At 49.3% G+C, this 14224-nt stretch overlaps 1 protein-coding gene across 1 annotated transcript in view; it reads right to left on the bottom strand.

Annotated features, from left to right (window-relative positions):
- Cacng2 (calcium voltage-gated channel auxiliary subunit gamma 2) overlaps positions 1–14224 on the bottom strand; it is a 123879-nt gene that overhangs the window by 15123 nt on the left and 94532 nt on the right. Inside the window, exon 2 of the mRNA XM_021183787.2 lies at positions 3479–3562. Within this exon, the coding sequence (XP_021039446.1) occupies positions 3479–3562 (84 nt within the window). The remainder of the gene's footprint in view (positions 1–3478; positions 3563–14224) is intronic.

Raw genomic sequence — 14224 nt, 5'->3', positions numbered from 1 at the left:
CCTTAGATCAGGATGTAGAACTCTCGGCTTTTGCAGCATCATGTCTGCCTGCAAGTTGCCATGTTTCAGGTATTGATGATATTGGACTGAATCTCTGAAGCTGTAAGCCAGCCCTAGTGAAATGTTTCCTATGTAAGAGTTGCCTTGGTCATGGTGTCTCTTCACAGTAAAGAAACCCTAACTAAGACAGGTCCCTAGTCTTTCCCCAGATAGCTAGCCCTCTGGAAGAGGGACGCCTCTCCCAGCCTGTCAAGTGTCAAGCCAAGGTGGTGGGTTTGACTGACCTGAGCTCTGGGCTGATTCAGGCTCCACCTACCTCCAGGTGAGACCCACCCATCTTGCTGTCTCTCAGCAGTCAAGGCTTTGTCCCTGGTAATATTTCACCAAGACTTATTCCACACTGCTGGGTGGGTAATTGCAGTGTGTGGTGATAAGGCAGGCGTGAGATGGAGACACAGACAGGAGGTGAGAGAATCCCCTGAGGGGCTTTTGAACCAGAAAGAATATAGGAGGTCAGGGATTGTTCTAGAGAAACTAGCCCTGCCTCCCACCTCCCCTGGCTGCATAGATTGACAGGAATGATGGCTTTGACCTTTCCAGAACCATGCTGTCTCTAGCTTAGACTACCACATTATATAGCTCAGGGCCAGCACACCTACACCATCCTAGGCTGCTGCATGCTTTTGTGAATGGATTTTCATGGGAAGTTAGACTAAAAATCCTGTGTCTATTTTCCCTTAATAAGTGACATCTAATAAAAAACAGGCAAAGTCACTCATGCCTGTAACCCCAGCACTGGGGAGGCAGAGGAAGGTGGATCTCTGTAAGTTTGAGGCCAGCCTGGTCTACAGAATGAGTTCCAGGACAGGCAGGGCTACAAAACAAAAAACAAACAAACAAACAAACAAACAAAGGGAATTGGAATGTTAAGGTTGTGATGGTTTGAATATGCTTGACCCATGGCAAGGACACTATCAGCACATGTGGCATTATTGGAGGAGGCGTGCCTTTGTTAGAGGAAGTGTGTCACTGTGGGGGTGGGCTTCGAGGTCTCTATGCTCAGAGCCTTCTCCTGGCTGTCTCCGGAAGAGGGTGTAGAACTTTTGACTCTTCTAGCACCATGACTGCCTGCAAGCTGCCATGCTTCCCGCCATAATGATAATGGAGAGAACCTCTGACACTGTAAGCCAGCCCCACTTCAATGTTTGCCTTTGTTAAGAGTTGCCTTGGTCATGGTGTCTCTTCACTGCAATGGAAAACCCTAACTAAGACAGAAGCTGGTTGAGTCTATATATTAAGTTAAAGGCCAGCCTGGGCTACGTGAGAAAGGAAAAGGACTATTTAGTCAATGGCTTTCACTGTCTGTTGCTGGGGTGGAGGCAGTGTGGCTTGAACAGCTGAAAACATTTCCTGTCTCATCCTTTGCAGAAAACATCTGCTCATTTGTTATACATGCCCTAGAACCCCCATGTTGCTCAGTGAACTCAAGTCAGGCCTTGGCTTCCATGGGATACAAATCCCATCGTTGATGCAGGGGGAAGGTGAATCCATACCTCAGACACTTCCCTCTTTAACGTCAAGGAAACGGAGACTCAACACATCGGAGCGTGCTCCAGAGGAGTCCTGTATTTCAGGACTCTGGTTCCTGTACTGAATGAGATAAACTGCCTCCAGGTGCTTCCTGTCTGGCTGACGAAGTGTAATGCCCTCCCTCACTGTGATTGGCCAGGTGAGACCAGGGGCCCAAGTGTGTGTATCCTAGGGTGGGGCTTGGCTTTGACCTCCCACTTCCATATTCAGGTCTTGTTTCTATCACACCTGACACCCTCCCTGAGACACCCTCCCACTCCCCCACCACAGTGCCTGCTCTTACTGGCACTAGGGACTGTCTCACATGGCCATCCTGGCCTCCCAACTACTCAGTATAGGGTGAGTATACAGCAGACACCCAAGGCATTATTGCATTGGCTGATTCCAGATAGAGTAACAGTTAATGACTGATATTCAGACATTCCTGTGGGAATTCTGCTTAAGATCAAAACCTTGAGGGAATTGAGAAAGGGCAATGATAACTCTCTTATGATATTCCACCTCTCTCCCCAAGACTTCCTTTCAACTACCTGGACTTGGTGGTGCACACCTTTCATCCCAGCACTTAGGAGGCCGAGGCAGGCAGATAGATCTTTGAGTGCAAGGCCAGCCTGGTCTACAGAGCAAGTTCCAGGACAGCTAGAGCAACACCGAGAAACCCTATCTTAAAAAACAAAACAAAACAAAACAAAACAAAACAACAATAAATATCTGGACGTGGAAGCTTGTGCCTTTAATCCCATCACACGGGAGGCAGAAGCAGGTAGATTTCTGTGAGTGCGAGGCCAGCCTGGTCTACAAAGGGAGTTCCAGGACAGCCTCAGTTGTCACACAGAAAAACCCTGTCCAAAACAGAACAAAACAAAATGACAACAACACAAAACCCCAAACCAATTAATAAGTAAGTAAATAAATAAACAAATAATCTATAAATCATGTCCTACTCTCTTTCTGTCCCTTTCTGGCTGCCTCACAGGTTCCACTTTCTACAGACTTTTCAGGAAAACCGGATCCCAGGCTGACCTGCTAGTGCCACCTCTGATATGAGTAGTTATTGAAAGAGACAGGAGCAATTCAGGTAAGAAAATGCCTCCTAGGTTTTGTTTCATCAACGGGATCGGGGTGATGCTAACTGGGATGCTGTTGGTGAGAGGAAGAGGAGAGAAACCCCGGTACAGAGGCGGGGGCAGCAGTTTCTGGGTCTGTGTAAGCAACGCCCCTCTCCCCCCACCATTGAGCGTAGCGGCCTGAGAGCCTTCCGCGTGCTATCCCAGGCCTCAAGGACCCTCAGCTCCTCTCTGGGAAATCTCTTTTGATAACTAACAAGGTCTGTGTTGGTTTCTAGGGATGCTTGAGAAATTTCCTTGGGTCTTCAAAAATGCTTTCTCTTGATAATATGTCTCAGGGGGACTTAAAGATCACAGCGGTTACAGAGGGATTTAACTTTGATTTGACTTGTGGGGAAGGAAAAATTCTCTCTGTCTCTTTAGTACAAACTGGTTTCATTATTATTTGAGAGCAATATTTCTTGAGTTCCTATTCTGGGCCATGCCCTGTGCTGGAAGAGAATGTCCCTCATCTGCGGAACTGGGGGAATGCTACCCAGCAGACAAGGATATTCCCCCCACCCCCTGCCCTCAGCATAGGAAGGGCTGTGCCTGGGAACCCTTTGAGAAAGAGGGGTGGCTTCCTGGAGGAAGTGAGGTTTCAGGAGAGACTTGGGGGATGAGTAGGAGTTGGCCAGTCCAGGGAGCAGCGGTTTCTGCTCGCCCTCCGTTGTAACCAGTCGTAACCAGGGTACCAAGTAGGCCTGACGTTTGATCCTCAGAAGGGACAAACTGAGGGACCCTTCAGCTGAAGGGACATTAAAACACCGTGTGTGACTCACGGAGGAAATACTCTGCGGTGTCAGCTTCGTAGTCCGCGTCTTCCGGAAAGTGGTCGATTTGCTTGCACAGACCTTTGAAGTTCCCTGCAAGATAATGCAGAAGGGGCGGGTGAGTACTTGGGTGGCCTGGCTCAGGACCCACCTGTCCTTTCTGGATGCCACGATCTTCCCAGGCACGTTTGCCCTGGATCACAGCACAGTCTAGAGCTGAGGCTCAGAACCAACCCCTGCCATTCATCCCTACCTCCCTCACTGCCTTCTGAGGAGCCGAGTTTGTTCTGGGTTGGGGATTATGCTGAGAGGGTTGGGGCATGGGCTCAGTAGGTCAGCAGGGTGGTAGGGTGTTCCAGCTTGGCAGGGAGTCACCCAATTCTTTGCAAGCTGCAGATTCTTTCCCAAGAAGGCAGACCTCAGACAGACAGGACAGACAACCCCTTAGAAGAGCATGTACCCTCTGCACTAGTTTTCACCTCCCAGACAGACACAATACCCCAGCAGTGCTGAGCTGGGGGCTGGCCATCTACCACGTTCCTTTTTGGACTCTAGGCTTCTTTTGTAGCCCAGACTGGCCACATGTTCATCATGATCATCCTGTCTTAACCTTCCAAGTGCAGTGTCACAGGCCTGAGCCGCCATGCTAGTTTTTAGTTTGTGAACTACAGCTCACCATAGCAACGAGGCGCGCCCATGTGGGAAGAGTTATCAGCCCATTTTGCAGATGGGAGGAACTGAATCTCAAGGACCTCAGGACTAGGAACAGATTAGCAGACTGGAGCTGAACGCAACAAGGACTCAAATGTTGGCCTTTGTCTCTATATTTTTGCTGGTTGAGAACTGGTCCTGGGCAAGTGCCAGGACAGGGCCAGGTAGCCTGTCAGCAGCGTTCACACTGAGAGGCAAGGAGCCATGGGAGGAAGGGACCTGCAGACAAACTGACAGCTGGGATCCAGTTTGCTGGCACCAGAGTGTCAGCTTTGGCTCTGGTCTGCTCTGTGTATTACCCAGCACTGTCCTCATCAGCAGTGGAGGCAAGGCTGGTTCCAGTTCAGTTCCAGTTCCAGCAGGAAGGATGGCCCAGGCTGCCCTGCCCAGCTCAGCTTTCTACACTTGACTCAGTTTCTCTGCTGGAGCGCTCGCGCGCGCACGCACGCACACACACACACACACACACACATTCTGAACAGTTGGTGGAGTATTTAGTGTGGTGGCTGATGGGGACACAACAAGCCGATCAGCCACTGTGTTCTTTCTATGACAGTTGCTAGAATTACCTGATAAATACAGTCCCCAGTAACTCAGCAATTTCAAAAACTCAAATTTATTTTCTATGTCTTATTTATTTACTTTTAAGACAAGCCATCACTCTGTGAAGCCCAGGTTGGCTTGGAAGTCACTATTTAGTCCAGGCTGGCCTTTAACTCATGACAATTCTCCTTCCTCTCTCTCTCTCTCTGATGATGAACTAACAGATATGAGCCACTATGCCCAACTTAGCAAATGTTTTTTCTTATAGAGTCTGAAGTTTGCACACATATACACACATATGCACATATACACACATACATACACACAGATGTACAGGCATGCACACATATGCACACAGACATATATACACACATGCACACACATGTGCACATGCATATGCACACATACTTATATACACATATGCACACTCTTACACATAGACATGCTCACAAAGACATGTGCACACACATGTGCACACATATGTACAGGCATGCATGTACAAGCACACACATGTGCACACACATACATGTACACACATATATGTACACACACATATGCACACACATGAAGAGCAAACTGGGTCTTCTGGCTACTTAACCTAGCTTTGTAAGGCCAAATCGATCAATCATCACTACTACGGAACTATAGAAATGATCCCTGAATGTATATTCTTTGGATAGGTAATTTCTCTAAGGATTTTGGTCTTCCTTTCTTTATGTTCGCCCTGCTCTTCCTCTCCACCCTCTTGCAGTTAAGGATGCTAACAAGAGTCCTGTACCACCCTGATACCTTATTCCCAGCATCCAGGCTTGTGCCTCCTCTCGCTTCTCCACTAGGGAGACCTTTGCACCAGCTGCCTAACTTCTCCCTCCTATTCAGTTCCAAGCCCCAGCCCTTCTGAAGTGCTTTTCAAAGCACTCTCATTTGATCTGACAAATATTTCATCAGTACAACTCTGTGACAGGCAACTGTATGAGGAATATGCACAGGAGCCGCAGAGAGCTCCTGAGACCAAGGTTCCTAAGAGCATGGGGACAGTTGAGGCTGGAGCCCAGGGCTGGAGGTGGGACCTCCTGGTGTCCCACCCAAGGGCCCAACACTTCCTCTTGAGCCTTATCCATACATACTTCCTGCTGGATGCTTCTTCCTGCGTGTCACCCCTGCTTGACCTAGTGGCTCCTAGCATAGGGCCAGGCATGAGAGAAATGTCCAGAGGATGAGAGTGGAGGCCGTGAGGTGTGAAGAGCCTGCCCTCTCTCAAGGCTCCCTTCCAAGGCCCGTACCTGAGTGGCCGACTCCCACCCGTGTCCTGGTGGCTGTTACAGAGAGCTCAATCCTGTGCTCACACTCACTCCTTTCAGCCTGGGCCTCTAGAAGCAGCAGTGAGAACAGTGAAAGTCTCTCCTTGGCTCCCTTTTTCCCAGGAAAGCACGGTCATCATCCTGATCAGTTCTTGCCGCCCATGTTGGTGCCTCAGTGCCTTTCATCCCTGTCTACGAACTCAGAACACCAGGCAAGCCCGCGCAGGATGCCCTAGTCACCCACTTTAACATTTTGTGCCTTCTCCTTCCCAAGGTTTGAAAATGCAAGTGACGTCATACCTCTCCAACTTGTGCACCTTCCCAGACGCACAAGGAAAATCGTGCATCTTTAACAGGCCATGCTCTCTGCCCTTTATCTCTGGCCTCCCCGCCTACCTACCTCCTTCCCCTTCTCGGTGCATCTCTGTCTTCTCACCTGCAGTGCTTCCTTCTATCTATACATTTGCTTGTCTTGCTGCCTGAGCCCTCACTGAATCCTCCTAACTTCCTCCTGCAGTGGGCTAGCAGTGGTCCTCAACCTGTGGGTCGGGACCCCATCAGATACCCTGCCGATTAGATACTTACATTACGATTCATAACAGTAGCAATGTTACAGTTATGAAGTAGCCAAGAATTAAGTTTATGGTTGGGGAATCACTACAACTTGAGGAACTGTATTAAAGGGTCACAGCATTAGGAAGGTTGGGAGCCATGGTGCTAGAGGGTCTGGTTACACTGCTCTGTGTGTGTGTGTGTGTGTGTGTGTTAAGGCTAGTATGAGTTATCTGGGAATGCTCCAGGAATAAGGGAAGATTAAGGGAGTACTGTAATAGAGCAAGGCCCAGGACCAAAGCTAAGGTGTGTGTGTCTGTGTGTGTGTGTGTGTGCATGTGTGTGTGTCTGTGTGTCTGTGTATGAGTGTGTGCATGTGTGCATGTGTGTGTACATGTGTGGTGATGGTATACCAGGACAGATGGCAGCACTGACAGTGTCTGGGATTCCCCTCTTTTGGTTGCCTCTAATTTCCTGATGTGGTGGAAAGCAGGATCCACTGGAGAGGAGAAGGGAAAAGGCTTAGTGATTTGGGGAAGGATTCTTTTGCAAGGAGCTGGGAGAGGGATGGACCAGGCTGCCAGGTATGTGTGCGACCTGGCCTATGACCACTGGCTTGAAGGTTGCTTTTAGTTTCTTTGATCTTCTCTGGCACCATATAGGGTGCATATAGGATACAGCTGGGGCAGCTGCTTTGACTAGGGGTTTTGTTTTGTTTTTTACATAGTGTGTGTGTGTGTGTGTGTGTGTGTGTGTGTGTGTGTGTATGTGTGTAGATGAAGCTGAGGTCCTGAGGGTACTGGGCAGCTGAAGTCTTGGGTAGATGGGAGTTGGGTAAAGTACTTTTTGGGGTGAAGGGACATGGTAGTCAGAGAGTGGGATGTGACCGGTAGATTGTGGGTTGACTAGTCCATGCCAAGGCCAAGGTGTCTCGGGGAGAGGGGGGGGCACTGAAAGTCCGTGGTAACAGGGAAGATTTGTACAAATGAGTCCTCGAGACAAGACAAATGCCTCCTCTTTAGCTTCCCCACACGCCAAGTGTGTTAGGAAACTGCCTACCCAGTGAAAAGTCGACGCGCAGATGATACATCAAATTATGCTAATGGGCCCCAAATCATCGGGTGGTTTTTAGAAATTATTGGTGTGATCTTTGGTTGATGAGGCTTCTGCGGACTCAATGATGGCCCTGTCTGGCCACGCTTTGACATAGGGAGCCTCAGCAGATGCTTCCCAGCCTGCTGGTTGGAAGACGAGAGGTTGGCCACAGTCACTGTGGTTTCCCTCCTTATCTATGGCTCTGTGGAACTGGCCCCTGGGAGCCACACAGCCCCAGGAGGCCTGACCTCAGAATGGATGATGGCATCAGGGACAAGGGGAGCAGGAGTGTGTGTGTGTGTGTGTGTGTGTAGGACAGCTTAGAAGAAACATCCTCACCAGTGGTAAGGAGCACAGCCAGGAGATATACACCATGCCCACTACCTCTTGGGGCCACAGGGACTGGAGGGGCTTCAGAGTCTGCAGTGCTTGAGGGCTTGTGAATAGAATTCTACCCTTGGCCTGTCTTTGGGAGGAGTGGAAAGATGGTGTCACCCAGCCCTTCCTTCCTCTTTGTCTGTCCTATCCTGGAGGCCCCTCTACCAGTCTGCCTCCTTTCAGTTATTGGGAGTGACTAGTGCAGAAGCCCAGCAGGATTTCAATATTCAGCCACTAGGAGAACAAACATTCTCACACACCTTACACACCGGGTTCAGGCTCTTAGAACCGAGGTGGCCAGGGCCTGTCCCTGGAGGGACCATCCAATGGATTTAGGATCTCCTAGAACAATTTAAGATTCCTTCAGGAGTAGGAAGAAGCAGGCTAGAGCTACATTCTTAAGAGGGTGAGGGAGTGAAGGGAGCCAGAGTGAGGAGGGGAGTCCAGTGAGAGAGTCTCAGAGGCTGGGGAGTTAGGGAGGAGGCTGAGGGTCTGCCTGCAGATAGTGACCACCAGAGAGGGCCAGAGGAACTGTATCCTTAGGGACTCAAAGAAAAGGATGAGAGTCTGGGAGTTTTGTCCTCACTGGGACACATGTTCCAGAGGGCACTAGGGCAAGGACTGTGGCAGCTGGGGAGTTGGAGCTGGGTCAGCCTAGGGAATGTGGGGGGGATGTAGGAGACAGGCAAGGGCCAGCCTAGGGAATGGAGGGATGTCGGAGACAGGCAAGTGAGGAGTGAACAAGCACATAGCGGCACAGACAGTGGTGTGCCTGGTTGTCCTGAGCCAGATGATGAGGCTGTAAGGGGCAAGGAACAGAGCCTGGGCTCTCCAGGAGTCCTAGCTTCAGATCCAGTGCTGGGATAGAGGCTCATTAGGAGTGGGTACTAGAAACGCTCCATCTACACGGATGTCTCTCACATAGGAAATTCAAATGGGCACACATCATGATGCGGAGCGGGGTGTAGTGTGACCTGGTTCCCCTCCGGCACACCACATCTCCTCCTGCTTGATAGTCATCAGACTTGTGGGTGGGACAGCCCCTGTGGATCAGGTACTCCATGGTGGAGACTTAGGGCTGGCCCATGGAGCTGGGATGGCTAGGGTAGACTTCACCTGATCTCCGTGGGGTCCCAGTGCACAGTCAAGAAAGCCCCAACGCAGAAAATACAGAGTGTAGCGGGTAGTGCCTTAAATGTTTTGTTAGAGGGGTATGCAAGGCCTATCGGGAGCAAAAAAAAAAAAAAAAAAAAAAAAAACCCCTCTGCTAACATTTATGCAGCACCAACTGTATACTTTACTCTTTGTAACTTGCTGAGGAAAAAAAAGAAATGTAGTTTTGTTCCCAGGGACTTGAAGGCTATGGTGTGAGACAGAAAGCTTGTGGTGGAAGAACAACCACTGCTGGGATGTTGTGGGGAGAGGGGCGTGGGGGGGGGCAGAAGTACTGGAGAAGAGCCCGGATGCAGGGGCATGTCACAATCCATTTGCTCAGGCTCAAGGGGCCACTTGGTAATTTGTATCTGCCTAGGTCTCAAGAGTTTAGTGCCCATTCTGTTTTTGTTTTTGTTTTTGTTTTGTTGTTGTTTTTTCGAGACAGGGTTTCTCTGTACAGCCCTGGCTGTCCTGGAACTCACTTTGTAGACCAGGCTGGCCTCGAACTCAGAAATCCGCCTGCCTCTGCCTCTCGAGTGCTGGGATTAAAGGCGTGTGCCACCACGCCCGGCATTAGTGCCCATTCTGATGAAGGAGTTTACACAAGAATCTTCAAATGCTATAGTCTTGTCCCCTCTCCGAACTACCCCCACCTCAGAGCCTTTTGCAAACACACAACAAATGAGGGTGGTGGTGAAGAAAAGCTGTGCAGAGATGGGTGGCCTTTAGAGGACTGGCAGAGTGTAATGAGGACAGGAGGTGGCTGGACAAGGGACAGAGGACAGTTCCCACCCAGATCAGTCTGACCCAGGGAGGAGATATCTCACCTCTGCCCCGCCCCACCCCACACCTGTGTGTGGCTTGGCACTGGGAGGAAGGTGTGGGGAGGGACTCCCACTCGCAGCTGTGAGGGATCACTCAGACCAGGGGCTCAGCAGCCAGCAATCTCCACAGAGAAAACTTCCCTGACCCTAAAGCTGGGTTCCATGCCAAGTGGGGGCTGGAGCCTGGGGCTGCCAGGCACTTGGTGGGTCTCCTGGAATTCAGGCTGGTATTAAGTGGTTTAAATGGCGGTTTTAGCAGCTCCATAAAAACACCACCGACTGCCTTTTTTTTCTGGAGGTACAATGAGCTTCTGGTAAACCTGGTCATTAGGGGCGGCGGGTGCTGGTTTATTTTCACACATGCATGAGTTGTCTAAAAAAGCTGAGCGGGGAGGGGCGGGAAGCACAGGAGGAGCCAGGGGGAGGCTGCCCAAGTAATTTTTTAAGTGAAGTAAATGAAAGGTTTGGTGGGAGCTGCTGGCTCTCTGTTTCCACCCTCTTCTGCTCCTGGCTTTTTGCTTCTTGTTTTGTTTTGTTTTGTTTTCTGACAGGGCGCTCCCTGGAAGTGGGGTTTTGAGAGACCTCAGGAGATGGCGGCCATGCACAATTGGTATGTCTTTAGCTCTCAGTATAGCTTGGGTACCAGCTGGTGTGGGTGATTTTTATCTCATGTGGTAGTATGTGAGTTTGCTCGTTTGGTTATTCATTCATTCATTCATTCATTCACTCACAGATTCATTCATTCATTCATTCATTCATTCATTCATTCATTCACCTGTTCACTCAGTGGGTAGTTCTCATTCTGGCAGCCTCTAAGTGCTGGGCAGTTTCTGGGTAGGGTCCCTGTGGCCTGCTCTGCTTTCCCGGTTCCTTGTTTGCTCTTTTCTATGTGTTCTGTGTGTCCTGCTCTCTACAGCTCTCAGCACTGACCGCAGCAGGGGACAGCGGCTCACATGCTGTCCTGTTGCATCTGGTCCTGATTTTTATCGCTGTAAATAACTTCTTCCAGGTTGGTGCCCTGGACTCAGGATGATCTGGCTCCTAAAGCCTGGCGCTGTCGGTGATCAGCTGTGAGAATCTGAACAGGTTGTGTGACCACTCTCTGCGTCAGAAAGGGGCATTAATCCTTGTGGAGATCTTGGGGGTCATCTCTTAGGACTTGTTGCGATAACAGAAGTGAGAGTCCCTAGTTCCCAAGCACCCAAGAAATGCTGCAGTCTCTCCTTTTTCTTCTTTCTCTCTCTTCCTCCTCCTCTCTTTCTCTCCTCCTTCATTCTTTTCTCCTTATTTTTCTTGAGGCACAGTCAATATGTAGCCCAGGCTGGTCCTGAACTCACAAAACTCCTTCCTCAGCCTTCTGAGCACTGACATGGTGGGTGTGTGTCTCCATGCCTGGGTCTGTGACTTCTTCTTTTTTATTGTCCTTAAATGAAAAGGCCATTTTCTTCTCTGTGCTCCTGTGTAGTCCTCAGTGGGCTTATGGACTTCCCAGCATCCTCTAAGATGGACGGGGAGGGGCCAGAGCACAGTGTTTCTTGTATGTCCCCAGGGGATACCTACTCGGCAGGGATCCCAGTGGAAAGACTTGGGCCTGGGGGGTTGAGGGATCTTTTGCACTTGCTTTCATGCTGTTCTGTCTTGGTATGATAGCAACACAGTGTCAAGTCTGTGATTTCAAGGGCAGACTCTCTGAGAGTTCTCTATGGATGCCCTATTTTCCTTGACTCTAAGATGTTCCTGTGCACATTTTACTACTGTTGAGTTCATTGAGTGCAGCATGTGGCTTTTGGCTTTCCTCCTGAAAATGTTGTCTCTGGGGCTGGATGGCTCACTGTTGAAAAGTTGTGGCTATTCTTGTAGAGAATCTGGGTTTAGTTTCCAGCACCCTCACGGGGGCTTACAATCATCTGTAACTCCAGCACCAGGCTATCTGACACGCTCTTCTGACCTCTGAGGGCAACAGGCATCATCCATAGGGTGCACATACATACACGCAGACATAGTAAATAAAAATACACATAGTCAATAAAAATAAATAAATCTGATTTTTTTCTCTTGGGAAAAGTTTGTCAAACACATTAGGGAATCCACGAGTGTGCGTACACGCCTAAGCAGGAAAATAGCACAGGACACGTGCTGACATGATATGGTGGAGCATGTCTTTAATCCCAGCATTGGGAGATAGAGGCACGCAGATCTCTGTGAGTTTGAGGTCAGCCTGGTCTACAGAGTCAGTTCCAGGACAGCTATTGAATGAATGAACAAATAAACACCATGTCAGACACTAGATCTCTGAGGAGCTCATGTACGTCCATTACTAAAAGTATATTCGGCATAACTGAAATGTGTGTGCATGTCACACCCAGTAATTCCCTCAGAAGCAAGGCTTGAGGCAACCCCTGTGTAAAGGGACAGGAAGACTCTGGTAGAGTGTCTCTAACAGCCCTGCTTGTCACGGAAGCAAACCAGGGATCAACCATCTTCCCTATCACCTTATAGTTCAGTAGATGGGATGCCAGACTAGACAGCAATGAGAATGGATGGGCTCTGGGTGTCATACTGGAGGGTGCTGTGAGGCAGACGAGTTCCACAAACAGCAGAATTGACATCTGCAAACCAGGCTGTATGTACACCCCACATGCCTGTGTCAGTACCTGTGCCATTCCCAATAACCACGCTGTGGATTCAGCCCAGATGTCCATCCTCGGAAGATGGACAGTGTGGTATGAAGTGTGTGGTGTGATGTGTATGCACGAGGGAATCTATTCTTGGGCATAAAAAAGAAGGAAACGATGTGGCTTTCAGGAAGGTGGACGGTCCTGGAGATCATCAGGGTGGCTGAAATTAGACTGAGGCAGAGCGGCTGATAACACGTATTTTATCTCATGTGTGGAATCTAACTAAAAAAAAAAAAAAAAAAAAAAAAGGCATGAAAGAGGTGGCCCTGGATGGGAAAAGGAAGATATGAGAAGAGACTGGGAGGTAGATGGGAGCACAGTCCATGATGTGTGTGCAAACACCATAATGAAACACTCTATTTTGGTACCACTGGTAGGTACCAGTAACAAACCAACAAGCAGGCCAACAAACTAAAACTAAACAATTGGGAGCTCAGTAAAACACCTGTTGCACAAGTATTCGGGCAGGCCTGAGCTTGGGTCCCTGGGATCCATGTGAAATCCAGGTGTAGGGGACAGACACAGGCACTTCCCTGGAGTTTGCTAGTTGAACCAGTTGGTGACCTCTGAGCTCAGTGAGAAGACCATCTCGAAAGCTAAGGTGGGAGAACCAGGTATGGTGGGGCACGCCTTTAATCCCAGCATTGGGAGGCAGAGGCACACAGATCTCTGTGAGTTCGAGGCCAGCCTAGTCTACAGAGCCAGTTCCAGGATAGCCAGGGCTACAAGTGAGATCTGGTTTCAAAACAAAAATTAATTAAACAACACAAAACTAAGGTGGGGAACAGTCAAGGAAGACACCCAACATTGATCTTGACTTCCACGTGCATGTGTAACACACAGGCACATGCGTGGCACTACACATGCAGACTACTACACACACACAGATACTTTAAAAATTTTAAATGGAATTTATCATAAACTCAAACTACAGAACAATCTATAATAGTTGTATTTTCTAAAAAAAAAGAAACATGTACGACTAATTTCTAGAACTGTCTAGAAATATTGATTGCCCCTGGGTTTTCACAGGTGACTGGTTCCAGGACCTCCTGCGAGTAACCAACTCCAGAGAGTGCCAAGTCCTTCCGAATGGTAAATCTAGAGAGAGAGGCAGGGGGATAGTAGTCACTGAACTGCAGATGTGCTTGTGTGAGTTGGGGGAGGGTTCTCAGCCACTTCCGCGTGTCAGGGCTGCTCCATCTTTTGACCCATGACTAGCATGTCAGTCTCAGTCTCTATCCTTGCTGTGGCAGGCATGGATGGCTATTTGTCAACACCCTGTGGTCTCCATCTTTCCAAGACTTGCCCTGACACATGGCTTCTCCAACTTTTGTTCCTAGTTTCCCTTGCAGTTAAGGGTGGCCAAGTGACTTGACTCCGTCCAGTGAAATATAAGTGGGGATAACTTTGGGGTAAGGATAGGCCCTTGTCAGCCCTTTTCTCTGGACCTGTGAACTATAGTGCTCTTGTTGCCATCTTGGACCTCCTCAGGCAGACTTGAGAATGGATTGTGGT

This window comes from Mus caroli, unplaced genomic scaffold, assembly GCF_978045245.1.
Source record: "Mus caroli unplaced genomic scaffold, Mus_caroli_1 scaffold_16, whole genome shotgun sequence".
NCBI classification, from domain to species: Eukaryota; Metazoa; Chordata; class Mammalia; order Rodentia; family Muridae; genus Mus; species Mus caroli.
The sequence above is the reverse complement of the archived record's forward strand: the minus strand, read 5'-3'. Positions and strand labels throughout refer to the sequence as shown.